The sequence below is a fragment of the Alexandromys fortis genome, unplaced genomic scaffold (genome assembly GCF_014885135.2).
Source record: "Alexandromys fortis isolate MF-2015 unplaced genomic scaffold, M_Fortis_MF-2015_v1.1 scaffold_3, whole genome shotgun sequence".
NCBI lineage: Eukaryota > Metazoa > Chordata > Mammalia > Rodentia > Cricetidae > Alexandromys > Alexandromys fortis.
This window is the reverse complement of record NW_026067909.1, coordinates 34,572,243-34,593,745: the sequence shown is the minus strand read 5'-3', so window position 1 is coordinate 34,593,745 and position 21,503 is coordinate 34,572,243. Positions and strand designations below refer to the sequence as shown.

Here is a 21,503-nt window from a genome sequence, read left to right as displayed (position 1 = left end):
AAATGGTGCCACACTTCCCTTACATAGACACAGCACATGCAAAATTGACTTCTGTCTTAGAGTTATTACTATTGCTGTGACAAAATACGACAATGAAAAGCAAGTTGGAGAGAAAAGTTATCTTTGGCTTCACTTCCACATCTATAGTTCATAGTGAAGAAAGTTAGGACAGGATGTCGAACAGGGCAGGAACATGGATGCAGGGGATAATGCAGAAGCCATGGGGGAGTAGTTCTTTTGGGGTCATTACTCATGGGTTTCCCAGCCTGCTTTCTTCTAGAATACAAGAACACCACTTTAAGGAATACACTATCCACAATGGGCTGGGTCCTCTCACATCAATCACTAAGAAAACATCCTAAAGGCTTTCCCAGTTGGAGTTCTCTTCTCTCAGATGACTAGCCTGGCTCAAGTTAACATAGAATTAGTATAATTCCCATGCAAGCTTTCTGAAGCTGACAGCATGGAACTTGACCTTTATTGTCCTAGTGTATCTATGAGCTGGAAAGGAGAAGCATACTCATGGGAAGGAGATGTGGATCTAATTCAACCAAAATTGCCTCACTCAGTTTGTTATTCTTCAAAAAGATAATAGCAAGTATGTATGCGCCTTGTTTTTATACACATACACAAATGAGCAAGGCAAAAACAAAAACAAAAACAAAGGAACTACCATCCAAGTCTAGATATAGAATATTAGAACATTTGGCTATAAAAGTGACCTATTAATCATATCAGGAGTCTCAGCTGTTTTTTATTTTTTCCAGCTTACTGTGTGTGTGTAGCCTCACAACAGCTAAGTCACGCTTACAGTCTCACATTCTTAATAATGCAATGCACTGATTCTAATTTACTAGTCTGCTGAAGTGCTGTAATGTCATTAATTTCTAAGATTTCAATTTTATTTTCTTTCATTTGTGTCCACCTCTAAGCTGAAAATATTTACCAATTCTTTTTGTTCTATTCATCCTGCATGGTAAGTGGCTTCCTCTGATGATTATATATTCTTATCCTTCATGATTCCTGCAGCTCTTTGTTTTTGATCATCAATCATTCTGTGATGAAATTTCTTGATCAGGTTTATCTTGCAAATGACGCAGTTTTCAAAGTCCCAGGATCATGGTCATTTTCCATGCTGTCTAGACGTGACTAAAACCCTCAATCAATCAACACTTCTAGATTAATTTTTTTCTGTGAAATGAAAAAAGCAAATTAAGAGCTAAATTAGGCTTCCTGGCTTATGCATTTATTAATCAATCAACCTTTCACAAAATACTACATTAATGTTTGTGGTATAATATCTGCATACCAATATCAGTGTCTCCCAGTTTGGAAACAAAACAATGCTGAAGTAAGAGTCTATCTGCCATGAACATTTTTATACTGAGCAGCTGCCTTAGAAACACTGAAATCCATTTCAGTGGGTATGCCCATAATGGTTTTGATCTCTCTTCTCATATTCTTACTCCTCCCATTCTTTGACTGGACTTTGGTAGCTCAGCCCAGTTCTCTGCTGTGGCTCTCTGCCTTTGCTTCCATCATTTGCTGGATGAAGGTTCGATGGTAATATTTAAGATAGTCGTTAATCTGACTACAGGGCAAGGCCAGTTCACACACCCTCTCCACTATTGCTTAGGGTGTTAGCTTAGTCAACCTTGTGGATTCCTGGGAATTTCCCTAGTGCCAGGTTTCTTGCTAGTCCCATAATGGCTCCCTCAATCAAAATATCTCTTTCCTTGTTCTCTGTCTCTATCCTTTCCTCATCTCAACTATTCTGTTCCCTCAAGTTCTCCTCTCTCTTCCCCTTCTCTCCTCCTCCTCCTCTACCATCTTTCCTTCTCCTCCCACCCCCATGCTCCCAATTTTCTCAGGAGATCTTGTCTATTTTCCCGTCCCAGGGGGATCTATAATCTATATATGTTTCTCTTAGGATTCTCCTTGTTACTTAGCTTCTCTGGGCTTGTGGACTATAGGCTCATTATCCTTTGTTTTACAGCTAGTATCCACTTATGAGTGAATACATATCATTATGCTCATCTTTCTGGGTCTGGGTTACCTCACTCATGATGTTTTTTTTCTTTCTATTTGCATGCAAATTTCAAGATGTCATTTTTTTTCTGCTGAGTTTTGTGTTAATGTACCACATTTTCTTCATTCATTCTTTAGTTGATGGACATCCAAAGGTCTTGAGTTCAATTCCCAGCAGCCACATGGTGGCTCACAACCATTTGTAATGAGATCTGGTGCCCACTTCTGACTTGTAGGCATACATACATACATGCAGGCAGGCAGAACATTATTATGTATAATAAGTAAATAAATCTTTAAAATAGAAAAGAAACATTAAAAACTGTTCTTAATGTCCAGAAAACAGTTCTAAATGTCCTCTTAGGTCTAATAGAGTTAATGTGTTCCAAAAGTGGAGAAAATTACAGAGTTTTTTGATAGCTAAGTGTGGTCTTCAGGAAGTATCAACAGCATTCAAGATATTGAACCACTGAATTTCAGGTTCTGAACATCTCAACCAGAGTCTTCAGTTTTGGCTTAGCATAGACAATTTCTGTGTAATTGATATGAAGCAAAATTTCAAAAAGGTGGAGGATGGGAAACATGGAGAATGAACAGTAGAGATAGGAGGAAATCCTGCACTTACGTGTGCCTCTCTTGTTGTTAGAGAAGGGTTTGGGGGAAAATTGCTTGTTTTTTTTTTTCTTGACTATTTTCCCTTTGTATACTTTTATATTACATTTTTCATGTAATATATTTCAAACATGTTTTTCCCTGCCCTACAATGCCTCCCAGAGATTCTCACCACTTCAGTACCTACTCAATTTCATGTTTCCACCTACTATCTACCTCTCTGTATCTATCTATTTGTCTATCTAGGTATTATCTATTATTTCTCATCTCTCTATTTACTTATCTATCTCTATCTTATCTATCTTATCATCTTATCTACATCTCTCTGTCTGTCTGCCTTCCTATTATCTATCTATCTTCCTATATATCATCTATCTTCATCATCACTGTCATCTATTATCTATCTTCATCACTATTCATGTATATTTCCACCATATACCTATCACTTATCATCTGTCATATGTTTGCTATCATCTATCTATCTATCTATCTATCTATCTATCTATCTATCTATCTATCATCTATCTATTTATCTATCTGTCTATCTATCTATCATCTCTATCTTTTATCTATCATCTATCATCCATCTATATTTATCTATCATCTGTCTATATCTATTTATCTCTCTATTGTCTATCATCTATCTATCTATCTATCTATCCATAATCTATCTATCTATCTATCTATCTATCTATCTATCTATCTATCTATATCTATTATCATCATCATCTCTCCATATCATCTAATCACTTATTCATTATCTTTATTATATCTTATCATTTTCTTTATGTCTATTTTTTTCTTTGTGCCTTTTATCACCAATAATCATTTTTTTGCTTTTCCATTAGGCGTGTCACTACTACAGTCTCCACTGCCTTTTCTACCCAGTGAAGTGTAAGCACTCAAGTCAAGGATCTTGGGAAAAGGCACTCCAAATAGCTGAACCTATGGGTGTTGAGTGGAATTTACATTCTAGAGATCAAATTATACTTTCCACTGCTTCTAGGGATTCTCTGATATAGTAATATGGATGTTATTCAAGATTAGTTTCAACTATGCATATTCTTCCCTATCTCTCTCCCTGATCCCATGTCCTCTATTAGCTTTAAATACAGGCAAAGAGGGTAACAGTGAGCTTAGGTTTTGATAAAATGTAGGTTCTAAATATGACCCTGATGAAACTGGATGCTCAATCTCCCATTTCTACAGATGAAAGAGAAGAACACATACTTATTCCTGTGCATTTACAAGGTGGCTTTTGAGCTCAGTTGTCTTCACCCAATTGGTATTAAGGATCTTGACATTGAAATAATGAGATTTTTATACTGAAACTGATCCTTCAATATGAACCAGAATTATTACCCCCTGAGCAAAGCTGCTCATTTATCTTGTATGTGACAAAAAAATCTGATCCAGCATATGGTTTCACCTTTCATAGAAAAAAATGTCATTTTAATTGCTAGTTAAGACTGCTGGGTTACTTTAATTTGCAGGCTTTTTATTAACTGTGATCTATTTCGTTTAAAGCTGCAATAAATCGGTTTTGGTGTTAGCTTCCCAGTTATTAACTTTCACAGGCATGGTGAGAAGACTTGAAGTCACTTTTTAAAGACTGAGTTGTGTACATTATGGATTTTGCTTATCTGAACACAGGAGGACTTCTCACACATAGTAGGACTTTAATAAATGTTTTAAAGGATGAAAGATGAATGTGCGTTAGCTTGTCTTTTATTCCTTTTGATACTCAGTAGGGTATAATTTTCCTTCATTAAATATCTCAGACTGACGCATGTGGAGGCAGTTGCTTAAAATACCCACTTCCAGATTGAAAGAATGTGGCCAATTTCCTTATATTCCTTTTCTTTAGACATAGGCACCCTGGACCTTACACAGCATGACCACTATGTAATATAAAGTGAATGACAATTCATAGCATGAAGTATGTAAATCCTATTCAACTATCTTAGAAAAGACACCATATTATTGATAGCCAGAATATAATTCTGGAACCGAGAACTATATTCTTATTCTGATCCTACCCATCCCTGAGTTGAGATCTTCAACAAGCCAACTGACCTCAGTGATTTTATCTGCAAAGTATGAGGTCACTGAGGTTCTTTCAAGTTCTTAAACTCTCCTTATATATCACACAAGATGTATTAGAAACTGGGACACAAGTCCATTTTAATCTCTAATCTGTTGTTTAATCCTGGCCAAGTGCTTAGGTATGCAAATGATAGTTTGTGATGAATCTTCTATGACTTTTTAGGATGAAATCCTCTGAGCAAAGCATTAATGGTCCTCATTAAGTCAGTTATGCCTGTTTGCAAGCCTCAATTGCAATTTTCCTGGCCTGTGAACTGTTGATATTCCCTTATAGAAGGAAAGAATGGGCAGGATAACTGGACCCTCACATGAGTATCCAGCCAATCCCATTATTCCAGTCATTTGTAATCAATTGTGCTTTAATTAAACATGGCTTTCTGACAGGGTCTTTGGGAGGGGCTAGAGCATATATGATGGTCAAAGTTAGTGAGGAGGTCTCCATCCATGGTATGGGAGGTCCTGTTGTCAATGTATTGCTTTTATTGGTTAATTAATAAAGAAACTGCCTTAGTCTGTTGATAGGGAAGAACTTAGGCAGGGAAAACAGGACTGAATGCCGGGAGAAGAAAGGCAGAGTCAGGGAGATGCCATGGATCCACCTTCTACAGAGATAGGCATGCTGAAACTTTGCTGGTAAGCCACTGCCATGTGGCAATACACAGATTAATGGAGATGGGTTAAATTAAGATGTGTGAGTTAGCCAATAAGAAGCTAAAGCTAATGGTCCAAGCAATGATTTAATTAATACAGTTCCTGTGTGTTATTTTAGGTGTAAGCTAGCTGGGCAGCAAGAAACCAACAGGCAACTCCTCCTCCTACATGTCGATGCAGCTAAATGGAATCCATCATACATGTTGGGTGAATACATCCTAACTCAGCCTAGTATACTCTTAAATTCTCCAGAGTGAATTTTGGTTTGTGATTAGGACCTACTGAGGAAGGAGTAAATGTTGTTTTCATCTCCCCCAGGAGAGGGATTTTTTTCTACAACAGGAAAAAACATTAACTAAAGATGGGACCATGAGTGTAGTGGCATGTTAGGCTTGCCTCCTTCTGATGATTCAGAGTTTGTTTAAGGATTAGATACTGAACTGACATGTTTTGATTATCTGTGCCCTTGAGGCTGTGGAGGTTCCTCAGTCCATTCACTCCAATCAAGGACGTAAGATTGTTACAGTGTTCTGTTTCTTTGGTCTTGCTCTTGGATGTCAAATGCCATTTCTTATATCTCAGGTTACTAAGGGAATGTAGGTAGTTAAACTTAAAATCAATATCTTGAAATTTATACATCGCACTAAGCTGGTAGCCTCTGAATCAAAGGTGATTCCATTTCTTTTGCTTCACAGTGAAGTGCATAAATACTTGACAACAGTTTTCTATGCAACTTTCAGGCCTTAAAAGTGACTGATTTAGGTGATGGCAATGATTTGAGTACCTAGACTTGCCAGAAATGTAATTTGTCTAATCTGAGAAGAGGGGGTATTCTGACATATGAATGCAAGTAAATGTATATTAAGAAATATATCATGTTCAACATATAGAAAAACAATGTCTGAAACTGTTTAGTTATCAAGGACTAGGTATAATTTTGTGTATGTAGCTTTCAGGCAATAAATTTTGTTAAAATGCAAGATGAACTCAATCATGTGGGTTGTAGTTCCCAATGTGGGATGTATTTGATGGTCGTTTTGATTTTTATGTATTATAAAGGATATGTATTACATAGTGACTCACTCTCTAGATTATGAATTTACAAAGGCCTCCCTGAGTTATAGGTAAACATTGGGCATTTTAATAATATTTCAAATTTTCACTTGTCCCAAGAAGGCAAAATAGGACTTCAAGTACTTTAGATATTTTCTCCAAGTGTGATTATAAGCATACCATTACTGCCAGATGTTAGCATGACCCTTGATGTGAGAGCGGCTGGCTGTGTTCTTTGTAGACCTTCACAGGAAGCCCTGGAGCCCTGGAAATGACTGGAGTTGTATTACTGTGAAGTAGATTGACTACTGCCCTTGTTGTCCTTCTTACTCTTTAATCTGTGTTTTAAGTATTCATTATTTTGCTGTGTGGAGGAGTGCTTTGCTAGGCTGCCCTTTAACATAGCTCTAGTTATGTGTTTACTATGCTAAATTTTGATTAAAAACTCAATAAGAGGATCTGCTGGAGCTTGGATCTAAAGTGTCATTGAAAGGCCCATGTACTGATGGTTCACTCCCTGTTTAGGATTAAGGGAAAGCAGTGGAAACTTTCAGAGGTGGGGCTCAATGACTGGTCTTCGTGTCTTTGGGGACACGAACTTGAAGGGGAGGCCGTGCTCTGCTAGATGTCAGTTAATTTCATGTTACTGTGACCAAATACCTGACAAATAGCAACTGAAGTGACGAGAGGCTTATTTTGGCTCATGATGTGAGGATGTATATTGAAAAGAAGGCATCAGGAAATATATGGCACCAGGTGCTTTTGCAGCTGCAGAAGCATGGGGTCAAATGCTGCCACACCTTTCAACAGACTAGAAAGAAGAGAAGGGACAGGAAACAGGTTGGGATCTAAAATCTCAATGTCACCCCACCTCCGACCAGCAACCCACTTCCTTCAGTTAGTCTTTACCTCCCAAAGGTTCCCAAAGTTGCAACAGCATCGCCGCCCAGGAAAAATGGCATCCAAATATTTGAGTTTGTGGGAGAACTATACTGGTGTGTTTTAACTGTGTCCTTTGTTTACAGGTTTTCAGCTGAGAATTTGCACATTTATGCCCGTTTTTTTCCACCTGAAGTGTGATTGCAGGTCAGAGACTTGCTGCACTAGTCCTCTCATTTTCAACAGCTGCTGAGAAAGTGTCTCTGTTATGCTACCACTTTATAAAATAAGAATTATAGAATTTCAAAAGTGAAACCAAATGGAAAAGAGGTGTGTGTACGTGTGTGTGTGTTTCTGTTTTCCAAAGTTGTCACCTGTTCTGCAATAAAGTTCTTATAAAGTACAGATAAGTTGAAAGCATTGCTTATGGTACACCTAGGCACTTAGCCTTGAGTGGGCCTCAGAATGCCCTTCTCAAATCTAATAAGCGGTAGCTCTGCAACTTTTATTACATGCTGTGATACTTACAGTCATAAGTGGTTGCCTGGCCTTTTGGCCATCTTTTAGTTTTTGAAGTTAGGAGTCAGTGAATTTGACATGATGTGCAGAGAAAGCTTGCTCTCATGTGCATGACTTCTCTTTGCACTGTGTCCTCAATAAAAAGAGTTGTTCATAAAGCATACACTTTTATGATTTAATTAGCAGAGAAATAACAAGGTTAACAGAATAAAATTAAGAATGATATGTTTTGTATATTTAGGAAAACATTAGGTATTTTAAAAATGTTAACTGTCATTTTTTGTTGTTTTGACTCCATTCTTTACAATGGCTACATTCAGCAGTATCTCAAGGAGATAATGAACCTATGTTCAAAGAAAAAAATCAATGAGGCTTGCAGTATCATGAGTAACATCCATCTTAACTATGTGATAGGAGGATCTAAAAGTGCTAGGTTTTATGATGGTTCATGGCTTCCTATAATTATTCCTTAGAAATTATTAGTTTTAATGGAGTTTTAGCAATTAATCCATTAACCAATTAATTGGATATGTCATAATATGTCATTTGACAGTATATGACATATATTTCTGTATAATATATTATAAACTTAATTATATATAATATACATGGTACACTCACATAAAATGTATATGTATATGCATGTATGCATGTGTGTGTGTGTGCATATGTTTGTGTCTGTAATATGTTTTGTGGTGCTGGAAATTAAAGTCGGGATTTTGTGCATGATAGGCAAAGACTTTATTGCTTAACTATATATTAACTATAACCCAGTCTGATTAGGTTTAGTTAATGCACATATAAATTAATTTTTGCCTGACCAAAATTAACTATTCTCTTTGTACTAAGAAGGCATAAGCTAAGTATTGTCAACACTCCAAGACACAGACATTGCTACCGTGGAATCTCCTAAGCTTTAAAGAAAGATAAAATTGTGATTACAAGGTGTGATATAACATTTTAGTTTATTATGAGAAACATTGCTAGGGTAAGGAGATTTACTAGTCATTCATTCACTCATTATTTCATTTGGCTTTGGTGTATGCTATCTATGTTATCTTAGAGTCAAGAAATAATAGTGTTAAGTAAGATATAACTCATCATAGCTCTCATGAAGACTTGTATTTTCATGGAGATCAAAGGCACTAAACAAATGAATAAAAAATTTAAATAGCAGAAGTAACTTAAAGGAAAACAGGAAACTGATAGTAATATAATGCAAAGGGTTAGGCTCCTAGTGCTATTTCAAATGTTTAGATCATAAAGCCAGGAAATTTGCTTTGAGCTGCTGAGTATCTTGTACAATATATGTGCTAAGTACAGCTGTTACTGGGCCCAAGTAGTCTGATATAATGTTAGAAACCCTGTAATTTGACAACCCATACTGGACCATGTACTGTGTCAGGGGCTATGCAGGAACCAATGGATCTAGTTTTCAGGGCTGACTGAAATACTGATAGCCTCATGATTTCATGGGACATTTCTAGACCCCATTTTCCTCACTTGAATATGGGAAGAATTGAACTTGGTGGTCCGCAAAGTTGTAACAAATTAAAATCCCATGCTCTTAACAGGATAAAAAAAATCTCCCCTACCCTTGCCTCTCACAATCTTTCTTCTCACTCTTCCATGTAGATACCCAAGCATTAAGGGGAGAAGTATGATAAAGAAATCCCACTGAAGGCTAAGCAATGGACCAACAATATAAATCTTTGAGTTCTAGTCCAGGTTTGTTACTTTCTAGCCTTAACTCACTAGTCAAAGTATTGAATCTTCCATCTTTACCATCCTCAAGTAAGTAAAACAGGGCATGACCCCAGTTTATCAGTGTTTTACCTGTATGAATAGTAGCACTGGAGACTCTTCCCAATTAAATCACATAAAGGAATCCTAGCATGTACGACAGATGGGGATAAAATCTCTAGGTTTTGAAGAACAACTTGGGAGAGCTGCAGATACACGGACAAAAACAGACATCTCATTCCAAAAAAAGAGATGGAATACAAACAGGAAAGAGAGAGAGAGAGAGAGAGAGAGAGAGAGAGAGAGAGAGAGAGAGAGAGAGAGAGAGAGAGAGAGGAGGGAGAGGAGGGAGAGGGGCAGAGAGAATGCTGGTGATATTGTCATGCGTGATCCGCTGAAGGTCCCTCATGTCACTAGCACACAGGTTCCCTCCTGTTTATTCTAAGCTTCTAAACAGAAGTATGCTGGTAAGTCCTCTCTTGAATGGTTTCTGAGCTCTGGAGATTTGCATGGTGGTTCTGATGCTGCCTGTGGTTCCCCGCTTACATTTTCCAGCCATTCCTCTTTAAATGATTGCTGGCTGGCATTTAGGGCCATCAGGAGAGTTAATCACAGACCACAATAGCGATTTAATCCTATATTAGGTAAAGACGCTCTACAGGCTGTGGAACATTTGACTTATGCAAATATGACCTTAGACAGATTGTTCTATGAAGCCCATAATAACATTTAAGAGATGGAAATTTTATTTGGGCAGAAACACATAGTTCCGTGGTGTGGGGATGATTGTTGCTAAGCCAGGGCTCTGGGCAAGCACTTGCCACCACAGGAGAGGGCTTTGGTCTTAGCTTTCATGTTGCTCTGCATCTCCACAGGTTTTATTTGTGTTGTTACCCCTTTCATAGCATTCTAACTGTGCCTAAATGAAAACCAGGCAATAGCAAGGAGTTGCATTAGATGAGAAAAAAGAAAAGAAAAAGAAAGTTGAAATGGGCTTAGAAGTGCCAAGGCCTTTATCCCGTTATGTGCGGATTTTATTTGGCAACCTCAGTGTTAAGACACATGAGAGAGCACATGAAGTTTCTTCACTTGGCAAATATTTTAGAGTCTAGGTTCTGAGACAAGCAGGTGGGATTACAAGTTTTGTCTCTTGTTAACTATGTGACCTTTGACAAAATGTTTGATGTTTTTCAGACTCAGTTACTTACCTGTAAAATAGGCATGAAGCCTGTCCTGAAGATTACATCAAAAAATGCATGGGAAGTGCTTCCTGCTGCTTCCAAACTCTGTCATTCACAATTTAGTTTAATCCTTCATATAGCTGATGGTACTCTTTTCTTTTCATAAATACTGTATTTCATAAATATTTAATATGTTTTCTGCTTCAGACTTCTCTGGGTCTTTCTGAAGAACTTACAAAGATAGGACCCACATGGACACTAACAATAATGAGGCTGATGAATGAAATGACAAGCATAATACACACTTGTCTCATCCTCCGTGATGATTAAATCTTCTGCAATGTTTCAAGTTGGAAAGTTTCTCACATTGTTTTACCTATTAAAAAGTAATTCATTTATGAGCATTATCTTAGACTGATGGTTCTCAATGGGAGAGGATTTCATTACTCAAGGGGCATTTAATAGCATGTGTATATTCAAGTGATATTTTAAGCACATGAGATCCAAAGGGGACATACAACATTTCTAATAAGGCATCATGAATAGTTATCATGGCTCAATATGTTTAGAATGTTTAATATGTGCCAATGTATAAAAGTGTAGATGTGAGAGAAGGAGAAAAGCTAAGCACAGTTATAAATGCATCAAAAGTTATCCAAAATGTAAGCAGTAAGTTTAAGGAGAACAGGGCACTGCACAAAGAACTTTTTATTGTGAATCAAACTGGATTGCTTAAGAGGATAGTATTAAAGCAAAGATTAAGGGCATGCACTATCGCCAGCACTAATGACTGAAGTTGGTCTTGCATCTCCTTTAACCTGATAGCTGAAACCATTGCTGTCAGTGCTTTACTGTTAGAATACCCACATGTGCCCGAAGGCCTTAGCAAGGCTGTCTGCGTGCTATGTATTTGAACCAATCCTACACTGCAGGAAGCAGGCAGGTGTGGAAAGCAATTGTGAGTATGGGTCACTGATGAAACCCAGGGCAAGGCTGGAGGACTCAGCTTTCATCTTCTGAGAACACTGGCAATGAAAAAGCCAAGAGGCCTAATGGCTCAGTGTAGCCTGAGGAGCTTTTCTATTATGAGTTTATATTTTATTCTCCTGGCTTTTAGATGCTTATGGGTCGTCCCAGATCTACTGCTTTCCATTCCTGTCTGGTTCAAATTTACTTGAAGTGTACCTGGATCCTTTACAGAGAGGCTTAAACCCACCAAACTGGAAGCTTTATTTATTTTCAAAAAAAATCCATTTTTGTTTAGAAGTTATGCCAGTAAAATCTCTGAAGTTCTGATGAGATATTGACTAGGCTCTTCTCCAGGCTTTTAATTCTGTCAGCTACAGGTTGCTTTATCAATTGCCACTGCTTTCCATTGTTGTAAACACTGTAAGATATATTCTCTAAACTAAGTTGTATGCAGAAAATCTAAAGTTTTTATACTACCCTGATGTTGAACAGCAATCTGTTTCCTAAGTTGGATTTAAAGTTTCATGCAGGTGCAATCCTGTGGCATTTGTTCCTTAGCAACACTCAGCCTTGTGCCTCTGACACTGACTCAGATCACTTGGGATTTCAATGTCTCAACACAGCACAGTGCCTGGAACACAGGAGTTCAATCACACTGTTGTTGCAGGGACTGTGGCAAAACATTTGTTTCTATCACTATTATCAGTTTTGGGTTAAATACTCAAGAGTAAATGTACAACATTAAAAGTTAGCAGTGAAAGTGGTAAGAAGGGTCTGTTTTTTTTTTTTTTTTTTTGGTGCATATCAGGTACCTTTATTGGTTTCTCAGTACTGTAGATATCATAGGCTTATTTTATAGATTGCAAATTGTTTTGAAGCCCAGGCAACAGACAGAATATAGCAACATGTTTACATCTGAGACAGAGAATGGAGATTGCAGTGTCATTTGGTGACCATCAACCCCTTTGTTTTCCTCACTGGCTCCTCTATAATTGAGTGTTGGACAACCCACAGAATCACGTCTGGGCCAGCTTTTTTCTCTGAACTGAAAAGTTTGGTTTTGTGGTCTTGTACATTCTGGGGAATATAGATAATTTAGTTGCTCCTGCATGTTAAAGCTAAGATGGGTGTATCTTGAAAAAAAAAACTCAATTTACCTAGACACATTCTTGAATTTTAAGAGGTTTCCTTATTCAAGTTCAACTGTCCCATCTGATTAACTGATGAACTTGGATCACTCAAATCAACTCTTGAGTGAGAATTTTTGCTTGTTGTTACTTGAGAAATTTGGCTCTTTGTTCCTGAGCAAAGCCCTTGACTTCTCCTAGATATAAATCTCCAAAATGCACCCTGGAGTTCAGGACTGCCGTTTAGGGGAAGGTGATCAGACTATTGTAGAACTGCTTCAGCATGAATCAGTCTTCCCGTTTCCTTATTCTTCCTCTTTCTCTCTCCCTCCCTACACTTTTCTTTCTCGATCTTTTTCCCTCTCTCCTTATGTTATATCTTGGAGAGTACCAATAACACTATTAAGAATAGTTATTTCTTCTGAAAATGCTCATGGTCAGAATGCCTCTTAGGAACTGTCCTTTAAGAAACACCACTACGAGTCATAATGAGGTAGTAGTGAACTCCTAATTTGTCCAAATTTATATTATATCATTTATCAGCACATAAATTTAAATAATTTTGTTAATAAATTGTTTTCCATTTTCTTTTTAATACATCTTCTTATTTAATTGAAAATGGATTCTTCTCTCATATAATATATCCCACTAGCAGGAGTTCATTCAAAACTTCAGTTGTATCCAGCCTAATTGCTGTCATTAATTTAATGCAGTTTTTTTAGTTTTCTATAAAAATTGCTTTTAACTCTGGAGAGTTAAAGTGGAGAAAATGCTGCAGACAGCTGTTCTGGGTTAGCTCAGAAATATTTAGGTTAGGCACACCTTTTAATCACATGAAACTGACGAAGGACCAGCATCCTGAAGTTTATTTCAGTGGTGTGTCACCTCGAGCACTGCCATTGTTTTAATGTTTGTTTCTGACCTTGAAGGAACAGAGTTAATCCAGAATTGTAATTAGCAACTGGCCTTGTCAAAAATTAACCAAAGTGGGAGAGAGAGAGAGGGGGAGAGAGAGAGAGAGAGAGAGAGAGAGAGAGAGAGAGAGAGAGAGAGAGAGAGAGAGAGAGATATTATGGCCTTGCAATGTAGCTCAGTCCCAAAACAGTAGGCCCTGAGACCTTAGCAAAACTGACTCCATAATGGGAGTATCATTTAGATCACAAAACCCAGCATGTAGACAGCACCACTTGCTAAATTGAAAATAAAACCTAATCTATTAAAGTCCATAGTTCTGGAAAAGTCTCTAATGTACTAACTTTGCTTTGTAGCTTTTGTAGTTTTGCTTCTGGCTAATGGCTTTTGTTAACTGAAGTATGCCAACCCAGAAAATGAATTTTTGTGCTTAAAAGCTCACCTTGAGAAAGACTTAGTGCTATTCTGGCATCCAGAACACCCTATGTAGCTACTGGCTGGCTAATTAAGACTTTCTACTGGTTAAAACCATGTCTGAGCATTCTTCTCTGGTGAATACTGAGCAGTCTAAGAATATAAAGCTAGATTTTTCCTTAGTAAGGCTTGGGCTTTGTGCTTCTTTTCCTTCCCAAGTTAGGGTGAATGTGCACTCAGCCATGTACATTTTTTGTTTCAGGTCCTTTGAATTATATTTAGCCATTTGTTCTCTTCCCATGTCTTTGACTGTGCGAACTGAACTGGCTTATATAGTTACAAAGTCTGCTGTTCTTGACAGACCACATAGGAGTGCTGGTGGAATGGACTTGGGATCAGGCTCTTAGAAGCATGTGCTACATATTGCAGGGAAGAAACTCAATTAGACATTAAAACATTAATTTTTATTTATAGTCTTAAATTTTTTTAAAATAAAAATTCATGCTTTCTCTAGAATAAGAAAATTATTCTTAAATGTAGAGAATTGCTTTATATTACTTGGTGAAAACACAAAATGATTTGATTTCAGCTTCATGAAAATTTAATGTAAGCTACCTTGTTGTTGAAATTTTGAATTACAGAGTGAGTCTTTGGAACATGTATCTCCTATCAGGTACTGAAATGGGTGGACAGGGCAAATGTGGGCTCACAGACCACCTGTACACTACAGATGTAGTTTCACCTGGCAACCTTGACAGACTCTTTCATCTCATCCTCTGTTGTCTAAAATGTGTCCATGAGAACACAGCTCCTTTCCCTCTTATCTCTGACAGGGTATCTGTGAAGAGTGACTCCTAAGCATTCCTGCCAACTCAGTGACAGAATGTAAAGTGGTGTATGAATATGTAATAGCAGCCATTATCAGCTGATCCCTACATCTTTGGAAAGAATCACTTGCTGTGAGGAGAATGAGGGACAATTTAAAATGGCTTGAGGTAAGTAGCATTTCATATATTGCCAATCAAATTAACCTTGAACCTTTCTCTGCTACTTAGAATTCTTGTTTTCTCTTTCTCCATCATTGAAAATTAAGATGATGCAGATGAAGCCATTTTCTATTTGCAAGATTGCACTTCAGAGTCCTTCCCTTCCCCAAGGAGAGGAGAGGAGCATTTCTGTGCATCAATCAAACTGATTGAGACTAGGGAAACGGAAACTGTCATCAAATCCAGAAGACACTGGCATGTCTGGCATGTCAGCTTTAACACAGAGATCACTTCTCTTTATCTCTTTTCTCCAACACTTAATTCTCAGACCAGCTTTGCCAGGCATGAACTTGGGGAATTTTATGACTACAGTTCCATGGAGATTCGATCACCTCCTTATTCTCACTTAGGCAATTGAATCCTTGATAAAGATTAGGTCTCCTTAGATCCTAGTATTTCTCTGTACCTGAACTGAAAGCAGTTGCTATGGAGATGTGCATGGCAAGCTTCTAGATTTATTTACTTTGTAAATATGATTTATATTTTCAGTGAAGATGAAAGTGCACTACATACATACGCGTATCATGGACGTTTTATACTGAGTTCCTTCTAACCCAGAACTCTGTGCTGTTCCCATCTGGTTTGCCTGCACCCCCTTCTCAACATCTCTGTTGTCAGGAAACCCTCGGACATAGTTCAGTGCCAGTCACTACCAGCACTTATGCCATTCCAACATGGAAGAGAGATTTCCATTCTTTCAACCTTGTTAGTGTACCACTTTGTAGTTATTTTGTGATACCCCGTTTTGTACTATATACATATGTTTCCTATTATCTATATTGGTCCAGAATCTAAGATTTGTGCCTAATTTCTTTTGTATTTTCTGGATTACAGCAGAAAGTTTTTTTTCATAAAGGAATATAAAACTATTTATTGACCACTGTTCACCATTATTTACAATAAAGTAAATATACAGTCGGATGACATTCTGATACTACAAAGTTACTTTTCTGGCTCACTGAACCAGAACCCAAATACTGAAAAGATTGATCCTACCAGTAAGGAATGAGACAGGGTAAAGAAAAAGCATGCACGTCATTAGTTTATATTACCAGATTTTGTTCATTTATGTCAGCAGGTCTGAAATTGCCAACACCATCTCTAACCATGATTCTATTTCCACAGCAAACAGACATTCCACATCATAACCTTTTAGATTTCAACTTTCTACAAAGGAATGGTTCACTGGAGGAACCTTACATGCCCAGTTGTCTTTTTGCTTAGTTTTTAGAGACAGGGATTCTCTGTATAGCCCTGGCTGACCTGAAACTCAATAGACCCGGCTGATTTAGTCTAAATCAGAGACCCATCTGCCTCCAAAGTACTGGGATTAAAGGCACACGCCAATACACCCAGCATCAGTTTTGTTATTATTGAGTCAGAAAATGGTAGTTTGTAAAGACAAAATTTTGTAAACAAACTACTGTATGTGATAATAAATTCTGATGTGGTTGCTTTAAAACTATCCAGTAAATCACATAACTGTCTACTTGATCTGAAAGGTTATGGTTTCAGGAAAATGTTCACAAGGGAGGAATCTCAACACATGTTTTCATCTACAGTTTTTGAGTAGTAAAAAACAAGACAAAATGAAAAACAGTTACATGAGGGTCTTATGCACACACAAGCTTACAAACAAAAAACCCAGAATGGTCCTTCTGTGTCCCAGTTAAAAATAAGTTCTGATTGAGTAATGACTGTAAAATCTCCCCAGCATTTAAGAATAGCCGTTCTTCAAAGCCGAGGAAATACAACACGGTATCAAACATTCTACTGTTAAAAGAAGCAACTACAGAAAGCTTTTATTTGCTCAAAGGAATCAGTGCCTTTTGATGCAGAACAAAAACCAAAAATATCCCAACTACTGTCAATACTTTCAAAACCAGCATATCAAACTCGATTTTCATTAGAATGCTATTTTTTCCACACTAGTAATTCAAAACTCAAGATCCAGATTATATATATATATATATATAAAAATGCAAACAATTATTGAGCCTCGTCTTCTGGACAAGAATGCCAAGTCAGCCTTTCCTCATAAAAGGCGATGACAATCTGAGGACACTTCATATTCGCCTCCTTTGCCAGCACCAAGTCCGCCTCATCTGAGTCCTTCCATTTCATAAGAAACATTAATTCTCCACTGCTGTCTGTGGCACCAATTATTCGTTCAGGATCAAGACCTCTGGCAAAACCCCTTGGTTTGTCGGCAGCATCTCTTTTCTTCTTCGATTTGCTATCATCAGATTCACTGTCAGATAAAGATTTCCTTTTTGTACCATCTTTTTCTTTACCAGCTTTTTGAGAATTAAGAAATGCTTCAATTAATTCTGGACAATCTAAATTTTCTTCTGGTTCCCAAGTATTATCAGCATCTGTGAACCCCTTCCACTTGAGGAAATACTCCACCTTCCCATTCACTACACGCCGGTCCAGTACTTTTTCTACCACAAATTCTTCAGGCTCTGCCTCTTCAACTTTTTTACTCTTTCCATTCTGTTTCTTTCCCATTTTTTGCAATGTAGTTTTATTGGAGGCCATTTTTTTTTTAAAAAAATCGAAGACTTGAAGAGTTCACCGCTCGGATGCTCCGGGCCGCGGATCCTGCAGAGTCTCCCTGCGGCGCGCCTTAGCTCAGCCACATCCGAGGGGAGGGGGCGCGGGCAGCTCGGCCTGGGGGGAGGGGAGGCACCTACAGCAGAAAGTTTTAAGAAAGATTACAAATATTTACAAAAAATTACAAGACATTAAGTAGACAGGTAAAACAAAGACTAGAAATTTTATTTGTTTCTGGACACTTTCTAGAATAATGTCCTGAAGCAGAAGGGTGAAGTTCTCTGAAAATGGCCTCCAAACTTCTGAGTGAGAGCACTGGAGTCACTGGCTAGCAGCCAGAATCATGACAAGCACATCAGGTGTTGGGTGATGCAGATTGTCCCTACTTACATACATTCACTTTAACTTAGAGATTCATTTAAGTAAATTAATAGAGTGAACAATGAACAGTAGTGTCTACCAAGTTGAGGTTGAATTAAATGGGATTTGGATGAGAGGGTGAGCAAGGAAGTCTTGGTCTTGGTTCTGAAAGGAGCCAATGTAAATGGGGGCCAATTCTTATTTGAGAGGGAGTTTGGACAAATATTTAGATAGTTGTATAGATAGATAGACAGATTGATACAGGACAGAGAGGGGGAAATTGTGGCTATATTGGAAGGGTCAAATTGAACACTGCTAACTGAGGACTATCATAATTGTAGGAATTCAATGAGATGAACAGAGATTCACTGTTCTTTTTGTTCCTTAGCAAGGGGAACTCAGTGACTTGTCTTACATATCAAGAAAACACAACAGTCCACACATTAAAAAATGCTTTAGAGTACAATAATCTGTAACTGAATATTTATTCATAATAGCAATTATCCTGTATGAAATGCCTCCTGGATTTATTATGGTTGTTTTAGAACAATCTCAAATGTGTTTTCATATGCTACAATAGGTATGGTTTGTCCACTTGACCTGATACTGCCCAAATATGCTCTTTGCTGAATACTGAGCACTGGTTGAAAACAGACATCTTTCAGATGAAACAGGGAAGCGGGGAGAGTGGCTTTGACAGCATTTCTTCTTACTAGTGGCAAAGACAAGGGTTGGCAGAAAGAATCTGTCTCTCTGTGTAATTATGTCTAGGGAGCTCCAACAAGGCATAATAACTCTCTTATTTCATTTTTGGTAGTCAAATGCTCAGAACATTGCATGCTCAATTTATAATCAGTTTTTATATTTTCCATTACTCAGAGGAAAATACAAATTAGCAAGAAAAGTTATTCACTTTTCTTTGTTGTTTTAGATGCTTGGTTTATATTATACAAATTGAGGGTCACCACAGTAAGAGAAGGATGATGTCATCTTACTAACAGTTTGACAGAGAAAAGTTTCTGCTTCAACAAATACAAATCTGCAAGGATTTTGCTACTTCATTAGAAACATCAATTTCTTGATTTGAGTTCTCCATATTTTAATTCTGTATTACTTTTAGACAAGAATCAACATGAAAATGTTGATATTTCTTTTTTATCTAATATGGCACATTTGGATATTCCCCCTCCCCACTCATGCAATGGTTTTCCTTCTGTAAAGGGTAGGAAGACATTAAGTATTGTCATCTTCTTGCTTTATTTTTGGGTTCTGAGAATTCCTTAGTACTAAAATAATAAAACAATCAAAGAAAAAATTGAGAATCTGGTCACTCATTATCAATGAAATTTCAATGCTTATATACTTAGTAGATCCTCTTCCCTATTTTCAGTGCTGTGGACCAAACCTTGGACCTTGTACATGCTGGGTTAGTGCTCTAGTATTGTGCTATCTCTCCTGCCCTTAGCCTCCTTCCGTGCACCCAAGTCCTGCAATTAAATAATAACAATAAACATTGAGGAGAGAATCATCATAGAGCTTATCCTTTAATTGGGGAGAAAATGATACAAGCTATATAAATCAATGACATGGAGATATAGAATCCTAAAAGAAAGAGACCATATCTTTTATCAATAGACACATGATTTCTACACAAGTAAGAAGCCAGACCCAAAAAGAGGAACATGGGATGTACTCACTCATATTTGGTTTCTAGCCATAAATAAAGAACATTGAGCCTATAATTCGTGATCCTAGAGAAGCTAAATAAGAAGGTGAACCCAAAGAAAAACATATAGGCATCCTCCTGAATATTAACCTTCATCAGGTGATGAAAGGAGACAGAGACAGAGACCCACATTGGAGCACCAGACTGAAATCTCAAGGTCCAAATCAGGAGCAGAAGGAGAGAGAGCACGAGCAAGGAACTCAGGACCTTGAGGGGTGCACCCACACACTGAGACAATGGGGATGTTCTATCGGGAACTCACCAAGGCCAGCTGGCCTGGGTCTGAAAAAGCATGGGATAAAACCGGACTTGATGAACATATTGGACAATGAGGACTACTGAAACCTCAAGAACAATGGCAATGGGTTTTTGATCCTACTGTACGTAATGACTTTGGGGGAGCCTAGGCAGTTTGGATGCTCACCTTACTAGACCTGGATGGAGGTGGGTGGTCTTTGGACTTCCCACAGGTCAGGGAACCCTGATTGCTCTTTGGGCTGATGAGGGGGGAGGACTTGATTGAGGGAGGGGGAGGGAAATGGGAGGCGGTGACAGGGAGGAGGCAGAAATCTTTAATAAATAAATTTAAAAAAAGAAAAAAAAGTCATGAGGGTATTGTGGAAGAGGTATTTAGCTTGAGTCTTTTGTTGTTAGTAGTAGATATGTGCACATACTTGTGGAGGCCAGAGGTACATGTAAACAACGTTTTCTTGATTGTTCTCTACCTTTATTCTTGAGAGAGGATCATCCACTCAATGAACCTGATGTGCATGAACATTTGCCTAGACTGGTCCACCAAAGAGCTTCTATGATCTGCCTGTCTCTCTTCTCCTTCTTTCCTGCTCTGGGATTGCACACACATGACACGCTCAGTTTTTTACATGGGTTTGGAGTATATTCAAACTCACTTCCTCATATTTGTGCAATAGGCACTTTGCCCACTGAACTGTCTCCTCTACCTATAACTTGGATCTTGAATTCAGTGTATAGATATTTGGAAATGGGACACTTTTAATAATGACCAACAGTTATCATTATTAGTTTTATTTTTAAAATTTGCTATTGCATGCCACATACTTCCAGTATATGATATCACAAAATAACAAGGAGATATTTTGTAGTTTCTGTAGCTCAGGCATCTGAGAGTGAATCAGGCTGGGTTCTGCTCATGGTCACTCAGGAGGGTTTAGTCAGACTATTGGCATTGACTGTAGATTTCTGAAGGCCTTTAAAGGTCTGTTGGAACCACTTCCAAGTGTCACTCTGATGGTTATTGGCAAGACACTTTTGTTTTACTGGTTGTTGGCAGATCTCTGTTGCTTGCTACATGGACTCATCTACTAGTCTGTCCCAGTGTCCTCATGTTGTGGAATATGACTTCTCTCAGAGTCAACCATGAGATGAGCTGGAGAGGGAAGGAGATAATAAATTCAAGACTCAGTCAAACAATTTCTCTACCCCATTTCTAAGTTAACACCATTAGAGACGTATTATTAAGTCTTTAGAATATGTTCCAGCTTCCAGCTCCTGGAATAGAAGCCAATATAAACTGGTCAGGTGATTATAAACCTCGGCACATTTCCCTGTGTCACTTTATGGTGATATTGTAGAATTGTTCCTG

General features: G+C 37.8%; 1 protein-coding gene across 1 annotated transcript; it reads right to left on the bottom strand.

Annotated features, from left to right (window-relative positions):
- Window positions 1–16,081: 16,081 nt before the first annotated feature.
- LOC126498846 (chromobox protein homolog 3) lies at window positions 16,082–17,917 on the bottom strand. The gene has a single exon (XM_050137778.1). It carries the CDS (start codon window positions 17,779–17,781, stop codon window positions 17,230–17,232), a length of 552 nt encoding a protein of 183 aa, XP_049993735.1. The 5' UTR covers window positions 17,782–17,917; the 3' UTR covers window positions 16,082–17,229.
- Between the last annotated feature and the right edge of the window lie 3,586 nt (window positions 17,918–21,503).

Bases quoted from the DNA above. Each gene is read 5' to 3' on its own strand.
- LOC126498846 (XM_050137778.1), bottom strand. From the start codon at position 17,781: ATGGCCTCCAATAAAACTACATTGCAAAAAATGGGAAAGAAACAGAAT.